The sequence below is a fragment of the Pipistrellus hanaki genome, assembly GCF_964339955.1.
Source record: "Pipistrellus hanaki genome assembly, chromosome: 10".
Taxonomy (NCBI): Eukaryota; Metazoa; Chordata; class Mammalia; order Chiroptera; family Vespertilionidae; genus Pipistrellus; species Pipistrellus hanaki.
This window is the reverse complement of record NC_140512.1, coordinates 46,976,225-47,001,780: the sequence shown is the minus strand read 5'-3', so window position 1 is coordinate 47,001,780 and position 25,556 is coordinate 46,976,225. Positions and strand designations below refer to the sequence as shown.

At 35.5% G+C, this 25,556-nt stretch overlaps 1 protein-coding gene across 2 annotated transcripts in view; it reads right to left on the bottom strand.

Annotated features, from left to right (window-relative positions):
- The window catches only part of BRAF (B-Raf proto-oncogene, serine/threonine kinase), a 131,434-nt gene that overhangs the window by 22,853 nt on the left and 83,025 nt on the right, over positions 1-25,556 (bottom strand). The window contains exons 10-17 of one of the 2 annotated variants that reach the window (XM_084896750.1): positions 24,918-25,037; positions 22,638-22,774; positions 21,203-21,320; positions 18,600-18,684; positions 17,574-17,750; positions 8,843-8,889; positions 7,978-8,096; positions 3,182-3,313 (exon numbers count right to left, since the gene is read on the bottom strand). In XM_084896750.1, the coding sequence (XP_084752876.1) occupies positions 3,182-3,313; positions 7,978-8,096; positions 8,843-8,889; positions 17,574-17,750; positions 18,600-18,684; positions 21,203-21,320; positions 22,638-22,774; positions 24,918-25,037 (935 nt within the window). The remainder of the gene's footprint in view (positions 1-3,181; positions 3,314-7,977; positions 8,097-8,842; positions 8,890-17,573; positions 17,751-18,599; positions 18,685-21,202; positions 21,321-22,637; positions 22,775-24,917; positions 25,038-25,556) is intronic. The other variant, XM_084896749.1, reaches the window with a different exon arrangement.

Here is a 25,556-nt window from a genome sequence, read left to right as displayed (position 1 = left end):
TTAAAAAAAGGTTATAATGGCTTTATTTTGAAATGTTAATACAATACACTAGCAATTACATTCTTTGTAATTATTTAAACTCAAGAGAGAGTCTTTCTTGGATGTAATTCATGGATAGAAGATTCAAGTGGCACACACACTAGTAAATCAGTGGCTTGGTTTGAAATTCTGGGACTGGTTATTTTCATTCTCAATCCACACTCAGCATTCCTGGCATCTCCACCTCTTCATTCACTCCTCTGTATACATCTGTTTATCGTCAGTATCACGCACCTGCACTGCCTCAACAGAACTGTAAACTCTACTAAGAGCTCAGCCTGTGTTTTATTCATCTCTGTATCCCTCTATATCACACAGTGCTTTGCATATAGTATCAAAATTTTTTTTAATTTAAATAATGTTTATGTTGATAAGACAATAGTACTTATCATTTCCTGTCTCTTGAGATCTTGTGCTCAGTACCCAACCACCAGGCTATGAGAAAGTCCAAGTTTCCCATGAAAAAATCCTCACATAAAGACCCAGGTGGAGAATAACTGAGGACTCTGGCTGGGCTTCCACTTGACAGCTAGTGCCCCCTTGTCAAGTTTGTGAATGAGCCACTTCGGAAGCAGATTCTTCCTCACTGAATCTACCCCAGATAATACCATGTGAAACAGATAAACCTTCCTCACTGAGAGCAGCCCAAATTGCAGATGCTTAAGTTACTTAAGCCACTATGTTTTGGGTGGTTTGTTAAACAACAATAATAACTGGAATACACTTGAAATAACAGATAAATGCAATGTTATTTTCTTCTAACATGACATGGCACTTCTGCTCCAAGAAAAGAAAGCCCTGAAGGTACACAGTTAATATACCTAGTTAATGAGCACATTATACTAGTAAATCTCAATTTAGTAAGAAGCTGTACTGAAAGAGGGAAGAATACAGTAATAAGAGAACAAACTGGAATCATACAGAGAAGAAAAAAAATGACAAAACAATTTCTCAGATTTCAGCATTAGGGTAACTAAAGTAAAAGGTATGCTACTCTGCAAAGTAACATAGGCTGGTCATCCCTTAAGGAGCTTAAGAGACCTGTTTTAGGAAAGATCCTGATTTTCATAACTGGAAGGAATTCTTTAGTCAAATTTCTTATTTTTATAATTGGAAATCAAACAAATACTCCCCCCCCAAAAAAAAACAACAAAAAAAAACCACACAACAAACAAACTACAAAACACAAAACATACACCTACAGAGGTAATGTGACCAGGTTATGCAGGTTATGAATCCAGGGTCTGCCATTACATCATGCTACTTTACCAGAATCCTGCCTTGAATTTACTTCCATTAAAACTATACCTGCCATCTCTGACTATACGGGTGAGAGCATGGGGAAGTAGTTTCTGTTACTGTAAAGAAGCAGCTTTCTCATCTACCATGAAAAAAGAATATTCCTAGATTTTCAAGCAGAAGTCAATCTGAGAGCCATGGAAATCAAAGTATAAGAGAAGGAAAGAAAATCAAATCAAAGGGATGGTGTGAGCAATGACTGTGGTTACACTTCATTGAGGATGACTCGAATTAGCAACTCAGGAGGGAGTTTCACAGAAAGTGCCATTGGAAGAAAGCAAATTAGATGATACTGAAGAATGATAATGGGAAGAATATATCACTCCTTTTTTCCCCCCTCTTAACAGTTTTTGCATTTTTATTTTATTTTATTGGTTTTATAGAAAGAGGGAGAGAGAAAAAGGGAGAAACATCATTTAGTCACCAACCAGGGATTGAACCACAACCTGGATATGTGCCCTGAATTAAACCCTTCGGTGCATGGGACAATGTAACAATCAACTGAGCCACAGCAGCCAGGGCAATATATGGTTCTTTTACCTCCATCTTCTTTATCAAATACTTGACTTGGTTTTAGACTGGCAAATTCCATAAGCCTCTAAGTATACTACCAGAAAGAGCTAACTACCCTGTTTCCCCGAAAATAAGACAGTGTCTTATATTAATTTTTTCTCCCAAAGTTGCGCTAGGTCTTATTTTCAGGGGATGTCTTATCTTTCCATGCGCTAGGTCTTATTTTCGGGGAAACACAGTAATAAAGGCCTTGCCCTTCTGTTGGTCACTCACTTATTTCTCTCAGGAAAGGAAGTGCTTGCCATATCACTCATTATACTCCCATGGAAGACAAAGTGCCTAAAATGCCAAAAACTCTGGGATGCTTTTATCCATATTTTGGAGATAATAATACTTGTTTCCATATATAATTTTATTGTTTTATTAAAATAAGTATATTCACTAGTAAATGGCTGTCATCTACATTCACAAATTTTTATTATTTGTAGTTATCTATGGTAAATCAACAAAAACTAAACTATAATTCCCATATAATTCCTTTAGAGAAATACTTTGCATAGGAAAAGTGAACATAGGATGGGGATTATGCTATTTGGCTGAGGAAATGAGAGAGTAAAAGACAGAGCTCACAAAGCTTGCTAATTAGAGACAACAATCTTGCTACTCAAATTGCTGTCATCAGTATTTCAGGGATCTCGAATCTGTCACGAGTACAGTAAGTAATATATTTCAGTTATATCCTTCAGCTAGTATTTTGGTCCACCCTGAATTTAAGTTTCATGTAGGCTTAAAATATCAGATCATCAAAAGCTAGGCCATAGATTTTTTTTTTAATACTCAAAGCTAAGTTTCAACATTCTAAAGATATGAAATAGTTAAAAAGACCAAACAGCAACTAAAAAATTAGTTTTGTGTTGAGTTGGGTAGAAATATAGTCATTAAAAATATTTCAAAATATAGAATTAAGACTATTAGGTAAGGGCCATATGGTAATTCAATGAGCATATATCAAGTACATGATAACTTAGATTACTTTTATGACTTCTCATTGATAGTGGTAGTTCTTAGTGAGAAAGCTATCACCAAAAAGATTGGTAGTTGAGCTCTTGACTAAAACACATACTATTTAATGAAAAAAAAGAAAAAAAAAGAATATTACAAGGAAAGGCCTTACATGCTGCTATTACTATCAAAAGTATTCAAAAGGTATCTAAACTGGTGACAAGGACCCAGAGGTCTATCCCTCATATGTATCCAGGACACCACACTTCTTTTCTACAATGAATTGGAATTGGAACTTTTAATACATCACGAGATGATAAATATTTACCTGGTCCCTGTTGTTGATGTTTGAATAAGGTAATTGTCCAGTCATCAATTCATACAGAACAATCCCAAATGCATATACATCTGATTGAAAGCTATAAGGGTTTTTGTCTTGCATTCTGATTACTTCTGGTGCCTGTTAGAAAAGAAATAGAAAAATGTTGTTTATTCTTTACTTTAACTGAATAAAGACTAAAAACCAAACTATTATGATTCCCAGAAAATTGCTCTTATCATTAAATAACCCACCTAATATATAATTATTTTTCTTACTAATGGTCAAAGAAATATAACTGATTAAGAAAGAGTAAAAATATGCCCTGTAAACTCTAAAGAGGCAGTGTTAGCTGAGATTCTATCTGTATTACTAATATTTTAATAATTTTACCAGCTGTCCTCTTTTTACACAAAATATCATCATTGCTATTTAAATTCTTCCCTTGACTTACCTACCAAGAATTAGTTCCTACTTCCCATTCATGTTTCAGCAAATAAATACTATACCTGTGGTTGTAAGATGTTTGGGAGTAGCACAACCACTATGGCAATTGCCTTAGAATTTTAAGTTTTCCCGTTGGTACAAATGATTCCCATCTAAGGATACCTTAGATAATAATGGCAAAATTTCAAGACTTATAAACTCAAACCCCTTTCCCACCTCCAAAAATGGTATAAGCATGCCAAAGATGTCTTATTAACAAAAGCAATAGGTAGTGGGTAGATTTAATAGAAGGTAGTATGAAAAATCTTTTTGCTGCTGCTTCTTGGGCAAAGATATAGACCAAATCGTATGTGCTATATACGTTTTTGTATGTTTTGGTCACTGTATTCTACAGGAAGATTTCTTATTGGCTACTTACTTGAAATACAACGAATGATTGGTTAAATATTAGCTTTAAACAGTTATTTCACCTTGAATCTTCTGTATTGTTCCATTTGGAAGAAATCAAATAAATTGAAGGGTATTAATAAAAACTCTGTGAAAACATTAATTTGATACCAAAACCAGGACTAACTGTAAAAAGGCTGAAAGACCTGGGACAAGAGTCCTGGTTACTGGCCTGTACCTTACTCTGACCAGTAACCAGGACTCTTGTCCCAGGTCTGTGAAGCCTTAACCCTCTCAAGGTCCAGACTATATTCCAGCCCCAAAACACAACATTAGAATCTGGGGATACATTGGTTAGTTTTTAAAGCTCCCCAGGTGTTTTTAATGCTCAACCAAAGTTGAGAACCACTGATGGGAAGATGTGTCGGAGGGAGATCCTGATAAGAGTGAAAGGATGGGGGTAAAGGGAGGGTTGTATCTACTTGTTTTTGTCTTACACTTTACTGATATTGCTTTTACAGTACAAAATAAGCCACATACAACCATGTAATGAACAAGCCAGAAAACGGAGAGGCTGGTTATGATACAGACTATAATTTTAAAAAATATATATATTTTATTGATTTTTTTACAGAGAGGAAGAGAGAGGGACAGAGAGTTAGAAACATCGATGAGAGAGAACCATCCCCTCCTGGGGATGTGCCTGCAACCAAGGTACATGCCCTTGACCTGAATCGAACCTGGGACCCTTAAGTCCGCAGGCCGACACTCTATCCACTGAGCCAAACCGGTTTCGGCTATAGACATAATTTTCAAAGCCAGAACACAATTTCTGTGAGGGACAGAGTAATAAATCAATTGAAAAGTTGCCTTTAAAATTTAGTTTTAACCTCACTGTTGTTGGTAGATGACTTCATAAAAAGTAGTATGTCATCTATTTACAATTTATGCATTATGAATCCTGTTAATTTAGTGTTTTAATTTGCAAAACATTTTTTTTTACAAAGTTTTCTTTCCCTTTTAAGCTATAAATAAAACAAGGCTGAGGAGACTATTGTAAATCAGAGCATTATATAACCGTGGTTCTGACCAAACTCTTCTTTCCTAGCCTATGCATGTTCTAAATTTGTTTCTGAAGGCAATATCAACCCGAAAAGATTTATTCAACAATTAAATGTACTATTGGCTAGTCTCTCATCTTCAAACTCAGTTTGGGGAAATAAAAGATGAACTCATCTATCCAGGTATCAACAAAATAGAAACTAGAACAAAATATAAAACATGTATAATAATCCATTAAGGTCTTTGAATAAAGACAAACCCAAACTCTTGACTAAGCCTCTCTCTCCCACACTAGTTTAAATAAACACACCTCTAAAATGTGTATCAATTATTTCTTTATAATTTTAATGATTTTGCAATTCCAGTATTTAAAAATCTGTTGTACCCTCCTTGGATACACTGCCATCTTTTTTAAAAGTTGTGTACCTTAAAAGTGCCCGAGATTTGCATTATAATTACTAACTAGCCTCTTGTTTATAATTTTGTATTAAAACAATTAAACATATATTAAAGAAAAATTCTTCCCAGCTTTAAATACTGAATCTCAGAAATAGAAATGGCTTTAGAAATGCACTAGTCCAGCCCAGCATTAAGGATGGCGACTTGGAGGCAGTTCAGAAAAGTGCAGATAAGAGTCACACAGAACATTACAGTACACACCTCCTACCTCTAAATTCAATCCCCCTTCCACTTTATAGCTTGCCCTAATTTCAGTTATTACAAGAAACCATAGCTCAATTTAACCCTAGGCTTATCTGGACTAATTCAGAACCCTACCTTCTTGGAGACTTATACAGAGAGCTCAAAGAACTTAGGCAAATGTGGCTCTGAAAGCCCCTCACTGCTTTTCTGTTTCCAGTAGGGTGTCCCAGAGTGCACACTCTGTTATTTAAAAACTGCACTAATAGTTTTGGGACATCCTGTATTCAGCTTAGAGCAGCAGTTCTCAAACTTTATGGTCTCAGTACTCATTCAATCTTGAAAATTACTGAGGCCCTAGCCGGTTTGGCTCAGTGGATAAGAGTGTCGGCCAGCAGACTGAAGGATCCCTGGTCCGATTCCAGTTAAGGGCACATGCCTGGGTTGTGGGCTTGATCCCCAGTGTGGGGCATATAGAAGGCAGCCAATCAATTACACTCTCTCATCATTGTTGTTTTTTTCTCTCTCTCCTTCTCTTTTCCTCTCTGAATTCAATAAAAATATGTTTAAAAAAAAAGAAAATTACTGAGAACCCCCAAGGAGCTTATATATTATACCTGTGGATAAATACTCATACTAAAACTAAACTGAGAAACTTAAAATATTTATTAATTCATTTGAATAATAAAACAGCAATAAGTAGATGCTAACACAAATTACACATTTTTAATGAAAAGTAACTGTATTTTCCAAAACAAAAAATTTTAGTGAGAACAGTCCTACAGTTCTTTTTGACTATCTGGTTTAGCAGTAGCCAGCTCGAGTCATCTACTTTGCTTCTGCATTCAATCTGGTGTGATGTTGTTCTGGTCAACATCCGAGGAATATGAAGAATAATCTGGGCTCACACAAGAATGACCTTGGGGACTTCTAAAAGGGTCTTGGGGACCCTCTTGAGAATTACTGCTTAGAGAATGATTCCTAGACTGTCTCCATAGCCTGCTAAAGATAACTACACAGAAGTCTGGGTTCCTTTCTTTCATATGTTCTCTTTCTTCTTTTCTACAAAGTAGAAATAGGAATAAAGAGAAAAGAACCTAGCCGGTACAGCTCAGTGGTTGAGCATCGACCCAGGAACCAAGAGATTGCTGGTTTGGTTCCTGGTCAGGGCACGTGACCGGGTTGCAGCTCAAACCCTAGTAGGGAGCATGCAGGAGGCAGCCAATTGATAATGTTCCCGTTATAGATTTTTCTATCTCTCCCTTCCTCTCACTAAAAATCAATAAAAACATGTAAGAAAAAAAATAAAAAGAGAAAGACCTATGTAGGGCAGCACAAAGTTGGCAGTGTTAAAAACCTCTCATTTTTTTTTCTCTCTCTCCTCTCCCAGGTGCTCCATAATTATATGGTTCTTCCTAGTCTAAATAAAGTAACTCCAATTTAGGCTTAAATAAGACTGTGAAATAGCCTCTCCTCTTCTTAAAAAAAAATATTTTAAAATCAACTTTTTTGAGAGAGAGGGAGAAGGGGAAGGGAGAAACACTGATGTGAGAGTCTTCATGTATGCCCCCTACTGGGAATTGAATTGCAACTCGGGCATGTGCCCTGATGGGAATCATATTGGTAATCTTTCAGTGCACAGGACGACGCCCAACTGAACCACATGGGCCAGGGCAAAGAGCCTCTCTTTATTTTAAAAATATATATATTTATTGATTTTTTTACTGAAAGGAAGGGAGGTAGATAGTTAGAAACATCCATCAGCTGCCTCCTGCACACCCTCCACAGGGGATGTGCCGGCAACTAAGGTACATGCCCTTGACCGGAATCGAACCTTTGACCTTTCAGTCCACAGGCTGACGCTCTATTCAGAGCCAAACTGGTTTTGGCCAAACAGCCTCTCTTTAAAGGAGTAGTTCTCTTCACAAACCTTAATAATGGCTGTAGGTCACACATGCTTAAATTGCATACTTTAAAACAAAACAAAACTGGGAACAAGGAACATTTGGAACACAAAATATTTTAGAGACAATTTAAAATAAAATATAAAGTGTTTAAAAAACATATTTTTGTTTGAAAGATACTGAAACTAGTTTCATAATATTATTTTTAAAGATAAAAATTTATTTACATAAAAAATAAGATGAATGTTGATTTTTGTGAATACTAGGAACTATTAAAATACTATAGTTGAAACCTTCAATGACTTTCTAGTACTCATTAGCTTCTCAGGGTCCCAAAAATTAATGTAAAAAGGCCTCAATTCTTACCATCCACAGAATGGATCCAGACAACTGTTCAAACTGATGGGACCCACTCCATCGAGATTTCACTGTGGCTAGACCAAAGTCACCTATTTTTACTGTGAGGTCTTCATGAAGAAAAATATCTGTGGTGTAGTAAGTAAAGGAAAACAATAGATCTCATTTTCCAATCAGAACAAGCATTATGAAATTTAGGTAAGAGATCTAATTCTTATGATTCTGCAATATGAAATTCTTTGAAAAAAGGTGTAGTACTTTATAAATTAGTTAGGTCTATTTGCCTGTATGACCTGGTTTTAAGGTTTTGGGGGCTTGAAATGAGGTAGAGTAAGGTGAGATGCTTTCCTAAGTGTATGAGACCCTGAAACTTCCCACAAGGTTTTAGTATATAGGCCCAAATATCTGGGGAGTGGTAAAGGCTCTTCACTGGAATGAAGGTGGTTGGTAGACAGGATCTTAACCTGAGTTCATGAAAGAGGAAAAATATGTTTTTCTCACCTCACATTATCCATAACTTACAGCCTTCAGCTACATCTTACCTACTGCTGAGCAAGGTCAGAGTGCTAAAAGGAACTAGTAGATAACTACAAACTACTTGCTTTACAGTGCTGATAGAACATAAGCAAGCAATCAAAAAGAGCCCTACTTTCATAAAGATTTCATAGATTTTTGTTGTAATGCTCAATCGTTCACAAACCAAAAGCAGGCTGTAGTACCTTGTTCTACTACACTTCCATGCAAACCCATTTATTAATTCTCTTTACAATACATTGAACTTAGCATGAAACTTTTTTACATAATGTGAAGATAAAATGCAGAAGAAAAAGTCAGGATGCTTTCAAACTTCGCAGACAAATTTCAGGAAGGATACTATTACTCTTGAGGTCTCTGTGGATGATTGACTTGGCGTGTAAGTAACTGAAAAACAAAACATCATTTTAACCTGAGTAGGGCTAAGTACTCTGGCCTCAAATTTTATAGAACATATTTAGGGGTATAAATAAAGAAGTGTTTAAATCATGATACAACTTAAACTGTACAATGTGATAACCCCTTTACATATGAAATAAAAAAATAGACTGTAAATGAATTTAAGATTAGAGGAACATATTACTAACATGGTACAGCCAAAATTTTGTTTTCCACTAAAAGATTTTGCTTTACCTTTTATTATTTCCCAATACAAACCTTTCACTCCAGTAAAGTTTATTTACCCAGGTCCTTTAAATATCCCCTCCTATACCCATCCCTCAAATTAGTTTTGTTCTATCCCCCACCTATTCATACCTCTCCTTTAAGATTGAATATACAATCTAACTCTTGGGTGAAGCTTTTCTATGAATAACTCACTGTAAGGGATCTTTCTCTGTTGAGTTATATAGAAATTATTGGAACAGCTTGATTCAATATTTTTCCACCTATGTTCACTTTCTGTTTAAAAATTTGATTGATAAAACCATTTTTAAAGGTAGTATTAATATGTCCTTAGAATACTCTCTTAAAATCAGTGTGTAGCAAACTTCCTCTATAATAGCTTTAGTTAAGTTCATTGAGGGAAAAGGGCTGGGCCTAGTTTATTTCTGTTTATCCCCAGTGCCGAGTACAGTGCCTGGCATAAAGCATTTAAAACACATCAGCTAAATCAACTATATTGAGATGCATATAATGTCCTAGTCAAGGTTATTTTTCTTCATTTAAAGCTGGAGAAAACAAATATAAGAGACTTCTGAAATTTGACAATGACTATTAGGAAATAAGTTTTGCTTTAAAATGAGATTATAACATCACTGTTAAAAATAGGTTTGTAAATCATTAAGCTTATAATTTATATGTTTTCATCTAAGCTTCCACATCCTCTTAGAGAATAAGATTTTGATATTTTTTTCAGACAAAATTTTCATTTCAAAACTCGAGCTCCTCCTTCAATTACTCTGACTTCACACTATTTCTTTCAGAGCTTTTACCACAATCTAAAATTATCTTTTCATCATGACTTTTTAGGCCCAGTGTGTTTTCAAACACAAAAATTTAATTGAACCCAAAGTTCTGCAGTGACACAGAAAGAAAAAAACATATGGCATCTTAGCCAGTTTGGCTCAGTGAATAGAGTGTCGGCCTATGGATTGAAGGGTCGAGGGTTTGATTCTGGTCAAGGGCATGTACCTTGACTGAGGCTCTGGCCCCAGTTGGGGCATGTGCAGGAGGCAACCAATTAATGTGCCTCTCACATGAATGTTTCTCTCTGTCTCTCCGACTCCCTTCCACTTTCTCTAAAGATCAATGGAAATCCCCAGCTAGTTTGGCTCAGAGGATAGAACATTGGCCTGTGAACCAAAGAGTCCCAGGGTTTGATTCCAGTAAAGGGCACAAACCTTGGTTGTTGGCTCATCCCTGACCTGGGCTCTGGTTAGGGAACTAACAGGAGGCAACCAACTGATTTGTTTCTCTCACTTCGATGTTTCGGTCTTTCCCTCTCTCTACAAAAAAAAAAAAAAAAAATCAATTTTTTGAGGGTGAGGATTAACAAAAACAAAACAAAAAATAATGGAAAAAATATCCTTGGGTGAGGATTAACAAAAAACAAATAAAAAATGTGAAGAAAAATAGGTCTCGATTGAAAGCATTTTTTTGGTCTCCATTAGGAGAAGGGAGATAAATGAGACAGTGTGCATGGTGGAGTTCTGTGCTTCAGAGGGCTGGTGTTTCGCCACAGAAAGGTGTTAGTGTCTGAAGAAGTTCTGTCTCCTTTGAAATTAAAAACAACAGATGTGTGGTTCATAGGTGGAAAACATGGCAGCATGATGAAGTTACAAGGAAGATAAAGGTGTTCTTGATGGATGGTGCCAATCTTTTCAACAAATCTGATACAAAGAAATATAGTAAGAATACAGTAGATAAAAATATAACTAGAGGGCTGAGGAGAGAAAATTTATGATCAAGAAAATACTTGGTAATTAAGATATAAATATGATTGCTGAGTTAGTAATATAGCCCTAGTAGAAACAGTTGAGCATAAATCTATTATAGGTCAAAGTTGCATATAGCTGCAACTTGTTTAAAATCTGCTTTTTTTAAAATTTTAAAAAAAATATATTTTTTTATTGATTTTTTACAGAGAGGAAGAGAGAGGGATAGAGAGTTAGAAACATCAATGAGAGAGAATCATCAATCAGCTGCCTCTTGCACACCCCCTACTGGGGATGTGACCGCAACCAAGGTACATGCCCTTGACCGGAATTGAACTTGGGACCTTTCAGTCTGCAGGCCGACGCCCTATCCACTGAGCCAAACCGGTTTTGGCTAAAATCTGCTTTCTTAATTTTTATTTAATTTAATAAATCTTTCTGTTACATCTCTATAGCAAAAGCAGCAAAAGAACAGAAATCCAGGTCTATATAATAATGGAAGATTAGAAAGGGACTCAAATTCCGCAGCTGAAAAAATGGGATGAATATCATACCTCAATTCCCACATAATATAATGTTCCAGAGTAATTACTACACAAACTGACACTAGAACACAACTTCCTAAGTCCCTACCAGTCATAACAAAGATAACACATAACTGATTGAGGAAACAAGAAAAAATGAACTTTACTTGCTGCAGCTGATACACAAGTCTATCCATTATGTAATTAAATTACCTCCTTCTTACCTTTCTAAGATGGTAATGAGAAACATCGCTTTACAAAAGTAGTAGGAAATTTAAAAAAAATGCTACAAACTAAATGAGTATCATTATCTTATAGGTTTCTCCTAGGCGTCACCTTCCTTGAAGAAATAATGTCTAGCTACAGAATCATTTAATCTTAAAGCTGGGAAATCATCTAGTAAAATTTGTCTCTATGCTGCTTCTTTCAAACTCTTATCCAAGATCTAGCCTTTCAACATTCTTTTTAGGGTATAATATAATACCCCCAAAGTAAATACAATACTCTAGATTTGATCTGATTAACACACACTAGAGTGAAATTCTCATCTTCATCTGCCATTTGAATGTAAGACTTGAAACCATAAAACTCCTAGAAACAAAACCTAAAAGCAAAACACTATAAAACTTTTATAAGAAAACAGAATTACAACCACCTCTTGTACATGTACAACATTTTACTTATTTATTTTAAAAAATATTTTTATTGATTTCAGAGAGGAAGTTCCACTCAGCCATGCTTTCTGTGGTTCTGGATGATGTCTTTGCCTTTTAGTTGTAGTTTTGAAGTGGTTGTTTGAGGCAGCAATTTCAGGTGTTTACCTTGGCCGCAATCTTGGCTTCTCTTCCCAAAATATTTTTAATTGTTTTATATTCAGAACATAACACTTCTGTGAGTTTAACATCAGACCACAGCTTTCTCTTTGTGCCTTCTTCATTTAACATTTAGTAAAGTTTTGATTAAAGCTAAATTAAAAATTATACCTTAAATATTATACTGACATTAAAAGTCCTGCAAAGAAATGACATGATGAATTTGAACATTCTTGAAATTTCTTTAGTAACAATATTCTTGAAAATCTTGGCCCATATGCTAAATCCACAACTATCAGGTGAGAAGCTGATAAACATAACTTTATGAACCTTGATTCCTAAAAATAAGTCTATAATGATCTACTATTAGAATGGCTCTGCCCTCTTCAGGTAAACCCTGGTATCAGAAATCATCATTCATTGAGGAAATAAGGCAAAACCACACAGGAAAAAAGTCACACACCCACTGCTTATATTCTGTAATCCAATTAAGGTGACACATTTGAGAGTCCCAATAATTTAACTCTCCTACTGACTACAACCCCAACTCTTTATACAATGAGTTAGTATGCTTTATTCTACTTACTAGAGGTCTGGTGGACGACATTTGTGCACCCAGGGTGGGGTCTTTAGCACTGCTGTGGAAGCAGGAGAGGCTCCTGCCACCGTTGCTGTGCTCACCAGCCATGATCTTGGTTTCTGGCTGAGCATCACTCCCCCTGGGAGTGCACTGATAACCAGGGGGCAGCTCTTATATTGAGCGTCTGCCCCCTGGTGGACAGTGTGCATTATAGTGACTGGTTGTTCTGCAAGTCGGTCATTTGCATATTAGCCCTTTTATTATATATGAGGACTAGCAGCCTGGTGCACAAAATTCGTGCACTGGGGTGTTGTCCCTCAGCCCAACCTGCACCCTCTCTAATCTGAGATATTCCTCTCACAATCCAGGACTGCCAGCTCCCAACTGTTTGCCTACCTACCTGCCTGATTGTACCTAATCGCTTCTGCCTGCCAGCCTGATCGACGCCTAACTGCTCCCATGCCGGCCCGATTGCCCCTAATCGCCCTCCCCTGCTGGCTTGGTCAACCCTAACTGCCCTTCCCTGCCAGCCTGATTGCCCCTAATTGTCCTCCCCTGTATGCCTGGTCACCCCCAACTGCCCACTCTTGCCAGCCTGGTCACCCCCAACTATCATCCCCTGCTGGCTCAGTCACCCCTAACTTCCCTCCCTTGCCATCCTGGTCGCCCCCAACTACCCTCCCCTGCTGATCCAACTGTCCCTCCCTGCCCTCCCTTGCCATCCTGATCCCCTCCTAACTGCCTTCCCCTGCTGGCCTGGTCCCCCCCAACTGCCCTCCTCTGCAGGCCTGAGCCCCCTCAACTGTCCTCCCTTGTAGGCCTTGTCGCTCCCAACTGCCCTCCTGTGCCAGCCCGGTCACCCCTAACTGCCCTCCCCTGCTGGCTTGATCACCCACAACTGTCCTCCTCTGCTAGCCATCTTGTGGCGGCCATCTTTGACCACATGGGGGTGGCCATCATGTGTTGGAGTGATGGTCAATTTGCATATTACATCTTTATTATATAGGATGCCCTGACACTTTAGAATACATTTTGTAAAGTAGTCTGAAAGATCACCAACAACACTTGGAAAACATTCAGGGGGAAGACTTTTGAAATGAAGGCTTTGCTAAAGTATATTAATAATGGCTATTTAAATAGTCTATGTATTTTGTGAAATGATGGTGGAGGACAGGGGAGGAGGAACCAAATATTTAAAAGTTAAGTATAAATAATTGTGAAGGATGCCATTTCTAGTATACTGTAAATATCAACATTTAAACATTTTTTGTTGTTATCAGAAAGTTTCTTTTAAAGCATCTGTTCTTGTTTCATGGATAGAAAAACTTCCTTTTATAGCTGAGGAAATGGACAGTTTTCTGGGGGGTGGGGTACCTCATTCCTTGCATTGTTTGTTTATTCCTAGTTGCCTTCCCCTTTTGCCCCCATTGGTTTGGTCTTTCTCATGGGCATCACAGACTTTCCCTCTGATGTCTGTGGTGAGCCAGAGATAATTTCAGACTGAGTGAAGGTCTGAAAAGCTGCATGAAGGCTTTAGCATATAGATGGGCTGTTTTTGAACTTCTTTGTACAGTGAGTGATCTAGGTGGACTTCTTGAAGTCACCACTTTTGGGTCTTTCCTCTCAGTTGGTAAGATTCTTCACAGAAGACTCTTCCAATGTTTTGTGTGAAGGGTAAAGTTCAGCTGCTAGCATTCTGGAAACCAAATGAAAAGAGAGTGCTGAGGAACTCCCTATTCATTGTTCAGCAAATAGCCCTATTTCTAATAAAGTGCCCATGTCCATGTCCCCAGTCCAGAGATATATGTTTTTCTCTCTCTAGAGAATAAACTTTCAGTCTACTACTAGGGAAGGGATGGGACAGTCACCCAGTGCATGAAGCAGGTGAGATTTTGAGAAGTTTTCCAGAGAGGCCTTTTCATTTATGTCCTCCCCCTACTCGAGAAATACCTGGCACTGCCAATTCTTGAGACTTTTGAGGATTCTGTGGTTAAAACAGGTTAGTTTTCATTTCTCCATGGCCAAGTAATGATTTAGCTTTTTTGGGTCTACTAAGTCCATGATTATTTCTCCATTTGTTTTTTAGCTTATAAAATGTTGTTGCTATTATTTCCTTTCTGTTATCTTCAACCTTATATGTTTATGCTGAAAAAAGAATCCTTTATTATAGTTTCAGTGGAGTTTCAAGATAGCATAAATCTGTCATCTTATCTGAAACCCACATAGCTATTTTATGTATGTTTTTAACTTAATTGTTGTAAACTACAGGGTACCCCCCTCAATATGTATCCACTTCAACAGCTGATAGCCCCATTATGAAAATGAAATATATATTAATAAACTCTCCTTTATAATACAAAGAGTGTGTAAACATTTTTTGTATATAATATATATAATAAAATTTCCCATTTTAACAATTTTATGTATACAATTCAGTGATATTAAGTATACTTGCAATGTTGTGCACCATCTATCAAAATTTTTTTATTATCCCAAACTTCATTTCTGTTTTCTTTAATTTCTTTCAGCAATGTTCTATACTTTTTAGAGTACAATCTTTTATCTCCTTGGTAAAACTTATTCCTAGGTATTTTATTCTTTTGGATAGTTTGGAAATAAGATTTTTCTCTTTAATTAATTAAAAAAAATCAAATTTATTGAGGTAACAATGGGTAATCATATTATATAAATTTCAGGTGTACAATTTTATAATATGATGACATCTTTATACTCTATTGCAGGGGTCCTCAAACTTTTTAAAGTGGGGGCCAGATCATGGTCCCTCAGAGAGCTGGAGGGCCGGACTATATGAACTACTAATTCCTACTGTAACACCTCGGCTGCTCTCACTGCCCAAAAAACCTGGCGGGCCGGATCAGACTCCTCTGCGGGCCGCATGTGGCCCGCGGGCCGTAGTTTGAAGACCCCTGCTCTATTGTGTGCTCACCATCCAATGTCTAGTCTTCTTCCATCATCTTGTATTTGACCCCCTTACCATCCTCCTTTTCCTTCCCACCTCCATTCCCCTCTGGTAAATGCCACACAGAGAGCCATGTTCTACATTCATAGCCAGGTACAGTCATTATATATTGATTGCTACTTAAAATGCCAGCAAAGCATTTCAGAGTAGATAAATAGACTTCAAGAGTTTACACTTACAGATCCCAAACTGAAAGCAATGAAAAAATATTGCCCCATTCACTGACTATTCCCCAGACTACAGAACTATTCCAATTTGATAGCGTTCTTCTCTACTGTCATTTCTTGTCTTAATCAATAGTGGCATTTGACTGCCCCATCACTGTTTCTAAAAATAATTCTTATTACTATTCTTTGCTGCCTCGGTTTATAGCAAAAGCCCTTTCCCCTCTGATATCCTTTTATTACTTTGTGGACTATTTTTTCTTTCCTTGACATTTCTTAATTTTGGTATGAGAAGGATTTGGCTTCTTTTTTTCCTAAAAGGTGAACAATACTACTCAGTTAAATCCTTCTTAATTTTTTATTTCACAGATATATATTGAGCACCTATCATAGGCCAGGCCCTGTTTTAGGCATAAGGGATAAAACAATGAACAAAACAAAGCCCCTGCTCCTATACAGCTTCTATTCCAATGGGATTGTCAGACAATAAACATAATATGTCATATGGAGTTGGGTGTTAAAAAAAAAAAAGATAGTGGTATAGAGTGACAGGGTGGGGTAGGAACATTAGTTAGTTATATAAGGCAATGGTTTTCAATTGTTTTCATCTTATGGGACACATAAACTAATTACTAAAATTCTTTGGCACACCAAAAAAATACAATTTTTGCAATCTGACAAAAATAAAGGTATAACTTTGATTTATTCACATTGGATGGCTATTGTGTTGGCTGAACTCTCTTTACTTGACAATCTAAAGGAAAAGAGGTCAATGCATGTTTTGGTATTAAATGTTTTAAATCTCTTGCAGCTCACTGGTTCAAAATCGGCTCACTGGTTGAAAATCACTGAGGTAAGGGAATCAGAGAAGGCTTTTATTATTAGGCGACATTTGAAGAGAGACATGGGGAGAAAGCTCCATGAATATTTGTGGCATGAGTACACCAAAGAGAAAATAACAAGTACAAAGGCCCTGAGGAGGGCGTGTGCTTGGAGCAGGGGGCGTGAAGGTGGGAGTGGGGAGTAAGCTTTGCTTTTCTCACAATGTTTACTATATTTGCTATGATTTACTAAAAAAATTTTAATATAACTTTTCAGATTTGAATAGATTCAAATTCTGGCCTGTGGTAAATTTTGTAAAGTTACTTTTTATCTTTTAAATTATAGAGCATAATTCAGTAGATATGAACAACTCAACTTGAAATCTTCAGAAAGAACCAGAATATTGATTTTCATTTTTACTTTATTGTATGCAAATGAAAATATGGGAACTTGGAGAAAATAATTTGAAAGAATAACAATTATTTTATATACTTCTATAACTGCTAATGATTTTTATTGGTCTTTTACTTGCCTTTTTACTTTTTGAATCATTATTGTTTAGCTAAATCACTGCATGCAGAACATAACTTTGCAGTCACATATTTATTATCAAATACTTTGTATGTTTTGAAGACTGTAAAACAGATTATTTTATTTCTTAGTATCATATTTGCAAGACATTAGTTAAAAGTGTCTATATGTTGTTAGACAGTAATTTTAAAAAGCAATCCAAAAGATTATCAGCTGAAACTTTAAAACACCCTCAATGATCATCAAAAGTAATTTACAATAGATTTAACAGAATGGAACTTACTCCATGCCCTGTGCAGTCTGTCGAGCAATATCTATAAGTTTGATCATCTCAAATTTGGTCTCAATGATGTGGAGATGGTGATATAAGCTGGAGCCCTCACACCACTGGGTAACAATAGCCAGTTGTGGCTTTGTTGAATAGCCCATGAAGAGTAGAATATTCACATGTCGAGTTTTCCTATAAAAAGAAATGTGAAAGTAAACAATAAATGTCGATAAACTTCAACAAATCTTAAAAAGAGGCCAAAGAAGTCTACTTAACTGTAAGATTTTTGTCAGAAAAAAAGATATTTTAAAAAAGGCAGAAGGAGGAAAAATTTAGAAGAGACTTAGGAAATTGTCTATTTTAACATTCTACTCTTTTCAGAATTATCTTTTTTAATATACCAGACAGGCAACTAGATGTTGCTTAAATACCTTTAATTATGGAAAGTTCATCACTGAGGCTGAAGCCTATTTCTCCCGTTCTTTTGTTTTAAGTAGTTCTAGATTTTTTTTTTTAGTTGAGAAAGAATCATTTTCCTATCACTTCCCCACTGGATTCCCTGTTCTGCTCTCTGGAAGAAGAGTCTGTACTCTATGGAACATAAGAGCTTTCTATGGACATATTCTTTAATTCCTCAGTTCTGTTGATTACGTTGCCTCCCTAGGTTGCAGTTCTAAAATCGCCCCCACTTAAGATGTCCTTATCTATACATACTGAAGTTTGTTAATGTTCCTCAATTTCCAGGGCATGATGTAATATCTAAATGTGTTCTGGTAAGATAAGAATCTTGAGAGTATTATTTACTTAAGTGGAAGTATTATTTCTCATAATCAGAATACTTACATTAATCCACTCTAAACTTAATTCTCCTATCACCTATACAATATAATATTGCATAACACTTAAAAGAATATGGTTAAAGTTAAAATCTACTGCAACTCTTTTTATCCATTTTGAGTAAATAGAGCAAACAGTGGCAGCCATTGAAAAATAGGAGTTAAAGATACTGTCTCTGGAAAACAATAGTCTACACTAACTTACCTGAGTACTCCTACTTCATTTTTGAAGGCCTGTAACTGCTGAGGTGTAGGTGCTGTCACATTCAACATTTTCACTGCCACATCACCTAAAAGGTAATTGTCAATCCAAATGTCATTCTATCTTTTAAGATTTAAAAATATTAAAAACTTGTATATTTTCATGAATTACCACAGCCTTAAATCCACACCATTATTAAACTGCTTTATGGTAACTTATGAAATAAATTATATAATACCTTCTTTAATTGCATTAATTTTCTAAGGATAACACTAAACCAATAATGATACTCTTATACTGATAATTCAAAATACCAATCCAAAAAAGATAGCCAACCTTGTTTTTCATCTGGAAATTTAGTTTAACCAGCTAAGTACCTATGGTATTTTCCAGGTTATTTAACAATATTAAATTAGACACATGTACTGACTAAATGTTAAAACTAAAAATCACAGGCCAAATGGAGCTAGGCTGAAATAGAAAACTACAAAATTGCCTTATTAGAGTACCTAACATTGTTTCATTGTTTTTTCAAATCTATAGATCACTTGTTGCTTTGCTTAGGTAAATTATTTAAAAAAAAAAAAACTTTATGCGAAACAGGTAGAACTCACACACATTGCCACTTGAAACACTGCTGGCAGTATCTACTAAAACTGAATATATGCATTTACAGTGGTTCCATAATTCTTTTCTAGGTATATGGCCAGCAAAAATGGACACATATGCTCAACAAATGACATGAATGAACTAAAAATGTTCACAGCAGCAGCATTTGCATTAGGCCCAAACTGGAAACTATTAAAATTCTTATTACATAGTACATAGAAAAAGGAATCGTTTTATAAATCATGAATGATCTACAACTACACACAACAATGCAGATGAATCTTATAAACAATGTTGAGTGAAAGGGATGAGTCACAAAAGAATACATGCTGTTAGATTTCTGCTAAAACCAGGATGGTGGTTGCCCTTGGGGGAGGAGGACATTAGGAGGACATCTACAATGCTGGTAATGTTCTGTTTATTGACTACAGATGTATTCACTTTGTGATATTTCAGCTTCTTGAACACTTATATGCACTTTTATGTATATTATACTTCAGTATAATCAACTTATTTTTCCTGATTATCAAATTAATACAGTGCTCATAGTAAAAAAATTAAACATTTTGAAGAAACAAAGAAAAAATATTTTCCATAATCATATCATACATAAATGAACATTGTTAATATGTTGATGTATATCCTACTAGGCTTTTATATATATATCAGTACAGATATTTATGAATTCATGTGAAAACATAACCTAAAAAGACATGTACTCAAATATTGATGATCCTTTTAAAAATTGTTATATATACCTCTATGTAGCACTATAATATGGGATATTTTACATGCTGCTCTGTAAAATTTAATGTAACACAGACACCTTTCCATAGCAATAAATAGAAATCTACCATACTACTTTAATTTCTATATAATCATACATGGAGGCTATCAATGTATTTATATAATACTCTATTAATGGGCACTTACATTTATTTCCATTTTTCATTAATGTTAAATCTCTAATTAATGTACTTATACACACATCTGTTTGTTCCTGTCCAATTACTTCCTCATTATAAAGTTCTATAAATGGAATTATTGGTTTGATATACATATTGCCAAATTTCTCATTAGAAAATTTGTAGCAATTCTTTTTTCCCCATTAGCAGCATTATATTCACAACTCTAACTATGACCAATTTAAAAAAATTCTTTGACCATTTGAGAGGCAAATAATGATTCCTATTTTTTGATTTTGCAATTCTGGTAACTAGTGAGGTTGAACATTTTTTTTATGTTTTCACCCCATTTCTTCCTTTTGTACATCCACTTTTAATATACTTGTAGTTTATAACATATATAAAAGTATAAGCAGAAAAATTATCAAAGAAAAAAAACATATTGGAGATTAGCTCCCCTGGAGAATCATCTTTTTAAAAATATATTTTTATTGATTTCACTGAGGAAGGGAGAGGGAGAGAAATATCAATGATGAGAATGAATCATGGTTCAGCTGCCTCCTGCATGACCCACACTGGGGATTGAGCCTACAACCTGGGCATATGCCCAGACTGGGAATCAAATCATGACATCAACCACTGAGCCAAGCTAGCCCAGTAAGAATCATCATTTTTAAAAACTGTAATTAAGCCTAGTTGGTGTGGCTCAGGAGGTCATGGTTCAATTCCTGGTCAGGGCACATGCCCGGGTTGTGGCCTCGATCTGTGGGGGGGGTTGTGCAGGAGGCAGCTGATCCATGATTCTCTCTCATCATTGATATTTCTTTCTCTTCCTCTTCTTTCCCTCTCTGAAATCAATAAAAATACATTTTAAAAACTGAAGGTAATATAATGATAGAAGACCTGATTGCTATGAATCCAGTTTTTAATTTTCCATAAGTTTTGTTAGAAATCTTTAGTAACTTTTGAATATGATAAAAAAAAGTTTAATGATGCAAAAAGTGAATACTTCCTTTGATTTTTAAAAAATAAAAGTTGTTAATATTTTCTATTATTATAACTTGTGACAAGGTCATCGTACTATATACATACCATGCCACTTCCCCTTGTAGACTGTCCCAAATGACCCGGAACCAATTCTTTGTCCCACTGTGATCTGCCCATCAGGAATCTCCCAATCGTCACTTGAATCCCGTCTACCAAGTGTTTTCTTGATAAAAGTAGTGCAAAAGTCAATCCAAAGCAAACAAAAAAAGAGAAAACCTTGTTTTACACTAAGTACATTCTCTCCTGTGTCTGCGTGTGAAAGGGACATAAACACACACACACACACACACACACACACACACACACTCACTCTCTGGAAGAATAATAGAAATATGATTCTTGTAATACAGAACTAAAATTGAAGAACTAGGTCAGTTTTCAGGGCTACTAACAGGCAATATAAGTATCTGTAATTAGTTTTGGTTCCAAAGGTCAAAATTTTAAATTAACATACTATGGTTACTGTTGATAATTTACCTACTTACTTTCTTCTAGTCAGTGCTAAATTTCCTCATATAGCTTATCTGATCCAGTCTCTTAAAAAACTGTCAACATATACAATCACTTTGGTATGGTAGAGAACCCACCTATCCAACATATACTATTACTACACTATTGCTAAAATTAAATTGTTAGTTTTTAATATAGTGCAGCAGAAAGTTATTTTTTCAAATAGGAAAGAATAACATTTGGTAAGTATTTGAATTTCAGGTAAGCCCTTTAATAGTCACCACTGGTGGTCCGTGAGGTCCAAAAGGTTGGCGACCGCTCCTTTAGAACATATATGCCTACTAATGCTTCCTAAAATACTAGGCTTACCCCTTTTTCCTTATTTTAAAAAGAGAACACTACAGTTGACCCTCAAAAATGGGGAGCTTAAGGGTACTGACTCCCAGAGCAGTGGAAAATCGGTGTATAGTGCTCCTTTCAGCAGTACATATACTAAAAAATTGGAATCATACAGAGAAGATTAGGTTGCACATGGATGACATGCAATTCATGAAGCATTCCATATTAAAAAAAGAAAAAAAAAGAAAATTGGTGTATAACTTTTGATTTCTCCCAAAACTTCACTATTATGGTCTCTTGGTATCTGTTGGGGATTTGTTCCAGAACCAATACTGGTTTCAATCATGCGAAAATTGGGGATATGGACGGCCAACTGTTTATTTACTAAAAAAACAACAACAAAACCACACACACCAGCATGTGAGTAGATCCATGCAATTCAAATTCTTGTTCTTCAAAGGTCAACTATATTCTTACTCTTTTGAAACTACCTTTAATTGCATTAGAGTTGAGAGTATAAATCTGTGTTGTGCAAATATGCTTTACACAAACATTTATCAGCTCTTAATTTTATTTGATTATGGGAATTCTGTGTCACATATGGACATATCATTATATGTAAAGGTGACATTAGAGTTGGCTCTAACTTCTATAAAGAACATAGAAGAATGAAGATATCATATACTTTTACCATTCGATTCCTGTCTTCTGAGGATGAAGATGATTTTCTTTCCCGCTGAGGTCCTGGAGATTTCTGTAAAGCTTTCACATTAGTGAGTGAGCCAGGTAATGAGGCAGGGGGGGTGGCAGATAAACCTGTAGTTGACCCTAAGTTAGTGAAAGGAAAAATGTATCCATTAAAGGAAGATCAAGTTTGTTAATTTATTTATTGGGGGTAGAGGGTGTGGGGAGATTTAGACTTATTTAAAAAATACAGAGCATGTTCAAGTATAGAACTTTTAGAAAGGATAGGCCAAAAAGGAGCCTCATTTGGTAATTAGTACTATAATTTCTTTTAGTTTTCTGGCCAATTTAATGACCCTTGAAACATCTGATTACAGATACACACTTTGCTTATTGGTGCATTTTCTAAGAAAAAGACTATCTCTAAAATAAGAGATAAATACTAAACAATATTCCCAATGTTCTGTTTCTTTGACTTCAAAAATTCAAAAAGCAAAAATTCAAAAATTTAACAGCCTGTATAAAAAAACAACAACTTTATTTTGTTGCTTCAGCAAACAAATATTAATCAATATAAAAAATATGGAAATCCCCAAATGGAAACATATTCTAATAATCGCCATAATGTTGAAAATATTTGGCTTCTTCATATTAGCCACTATATTAAAAAAAAATCCTATACCACATACTAGACTTCTTAAGAGTGAGAGACACTGGACAGTTTCATCAGTTCCTGAAGGCTTAGTCTAATAAACAAATATGATTTGTTGCCTGAATACAACAAAGCCAGCAGGTTTCTCAAGTCTCTCTGAATAATTCCTGACTGTCTTTATAAGTGAGAGCAAAGTAAGTGATATGGCCTCTCAGCCAAGTTACTACAAATGGCAATATTCTATCAGTCAACTGAGTCCACTGGGTGTTTTCTTTGAAAGTGGACTCAGTTGGCAGGGTTGCATACTTTCTGATGGGTACTTTTCCAAATGCTGTCCCAGTGACAATAATTCTAAATTCATGTACAGTACCTTGTTCAGAGTAGTTCAGGACAATGATTCCTAATGGGGCCTGAGTACAGTTAAGTAGCACTGAGATATCAAAAAATATTTGCATATACAGAACAAAAAGACTTCAAGAATTTTTTTAAAAAAAATATTACTATTCTTTGGAAAGGGGTAGTCACCATCTTTCAAATAGGGATACCAATGGCAACATTTCAATCTGTGTAGAAATTTTATTATTATATCAAATGCTACCATGTGGAATTTCCATAATCTCATTTGTAAATTTCTAAAAGAAAATGGAATGTTTATTAACTAGAACACAATCCATTTTCTACCTTCAATTGTTAAATTTCAACATCATAAAGCCTTAATTGTTTGCCCAGGCCTCCCAGTTTTGATCTATTTAGTACTGTACTGATATTTTTAAATTATGCCACTTGGTCCTATATGACTTCTAGCCCATTCTATGGATTTTCTGAGAAACAGATGGGCTAAGAACAAAAATCTGAACCACCACCACTATGTTCAGAATAACTGGCAGACATTACAAAAGCCATTAAATTCTTTAAAACTATTTATAGCAAACTCCTGTCTCAATTTTGACTTTTTTTAAAAAAAAAAATCAGTTTGACTACTAATTAAAGTTATGGCAAAATAAAATGGGACATTAAAATTATACTGCTTTTTTCTCAGATTAAGGCATAACTGAAAGTACCAATCCTCAAATTTTCTGAAGTATGCTAAAATATCCCAAATATATTAAAAATCTTTTCAAAGCTCTCTACCTCTGATATACATGTCCTACATTTAAAAAATGACACTGCTGATAATACAGAAAAAATAAAGGCAAAAGTCTAGTAAAATCTCATAACAGGGATTTCCATTTTTTACTTTTTTAGAAACCAAAAAAATTGGTAACAAGTATTCACTGTCATCAAGGTGACCACCTAAATGGATTAAAATAAAAGAAATTCAAGTAGGACACCCCCTCCCATGTTATTTATTACCACCCACTGAGTTTAAGAAGTTACCAAGACCAAAAGGTAATGTAACAAAAACCATGATGGAAATCTAAGACTTTTCTTGCTTTTAAAATTTATGACAGAAAGCTTGTGGTAGTGAGTATGTGTGACAAGCACATTCAGAGCATTCCAGCCAGGCCAAGCAGAAATTTAGTACTGAAAACTCTCACACTTACAAACACACACTGTGAAGGTGAGGCACAAACAGTAGCTGTAGTTTATATTTAGTTTGCTTTGGGTGAAAACAAGAAAGAAGAGCCCAACTACCTCTGAACACTGGGCCAGGCTCAAAATCAAACACTATTTCACTGGGGACAGAATGTAGGAGGGGACTGGGAGTCCGGGATTGGTATTTCCGAAGACAGCGCATCAGCTGGTTCAAAGGGGCTGTTAGAAGAGAAAGAGAGGGGCAGGCAAACACAGGAAGACAGACACACAGAAGAAATGAAAGAAGTCATGGGGAATAAATGAGTCGAAGCCTGCTTCACAAAATAATTCTGGAAGTTTAAAACACTTTTCAAAATCCCAATGATTTTTTTAAAAAATGACTCATAAAAAAGGACAAGAGATGCCATTTCATTTTAGGTACTAAGCAGGCAGTTTTTAAGACTAAGTTAACTTTGTGATGGCAACATTTAAATGCTGGATGTATTGGGCAAAATTTTCAAAAGCCACAGCTACTAAGACATATGAAAGTCAAACTGGCAGCAACATTAATTGGAGGGTTCATGGAATAACAAACAGAAAACACTTTTATAACTATATACTATAATAAATATGAAATCTAGAGTAGTTAATGCAGGGTTATTACTTTGGTAGCTTCACAGGTACACAGAAACACAACAAAAGATGGTTTATACAATGTTCACTATAAAATATCTTTGAGACTGAGCTTAGACATTTTGA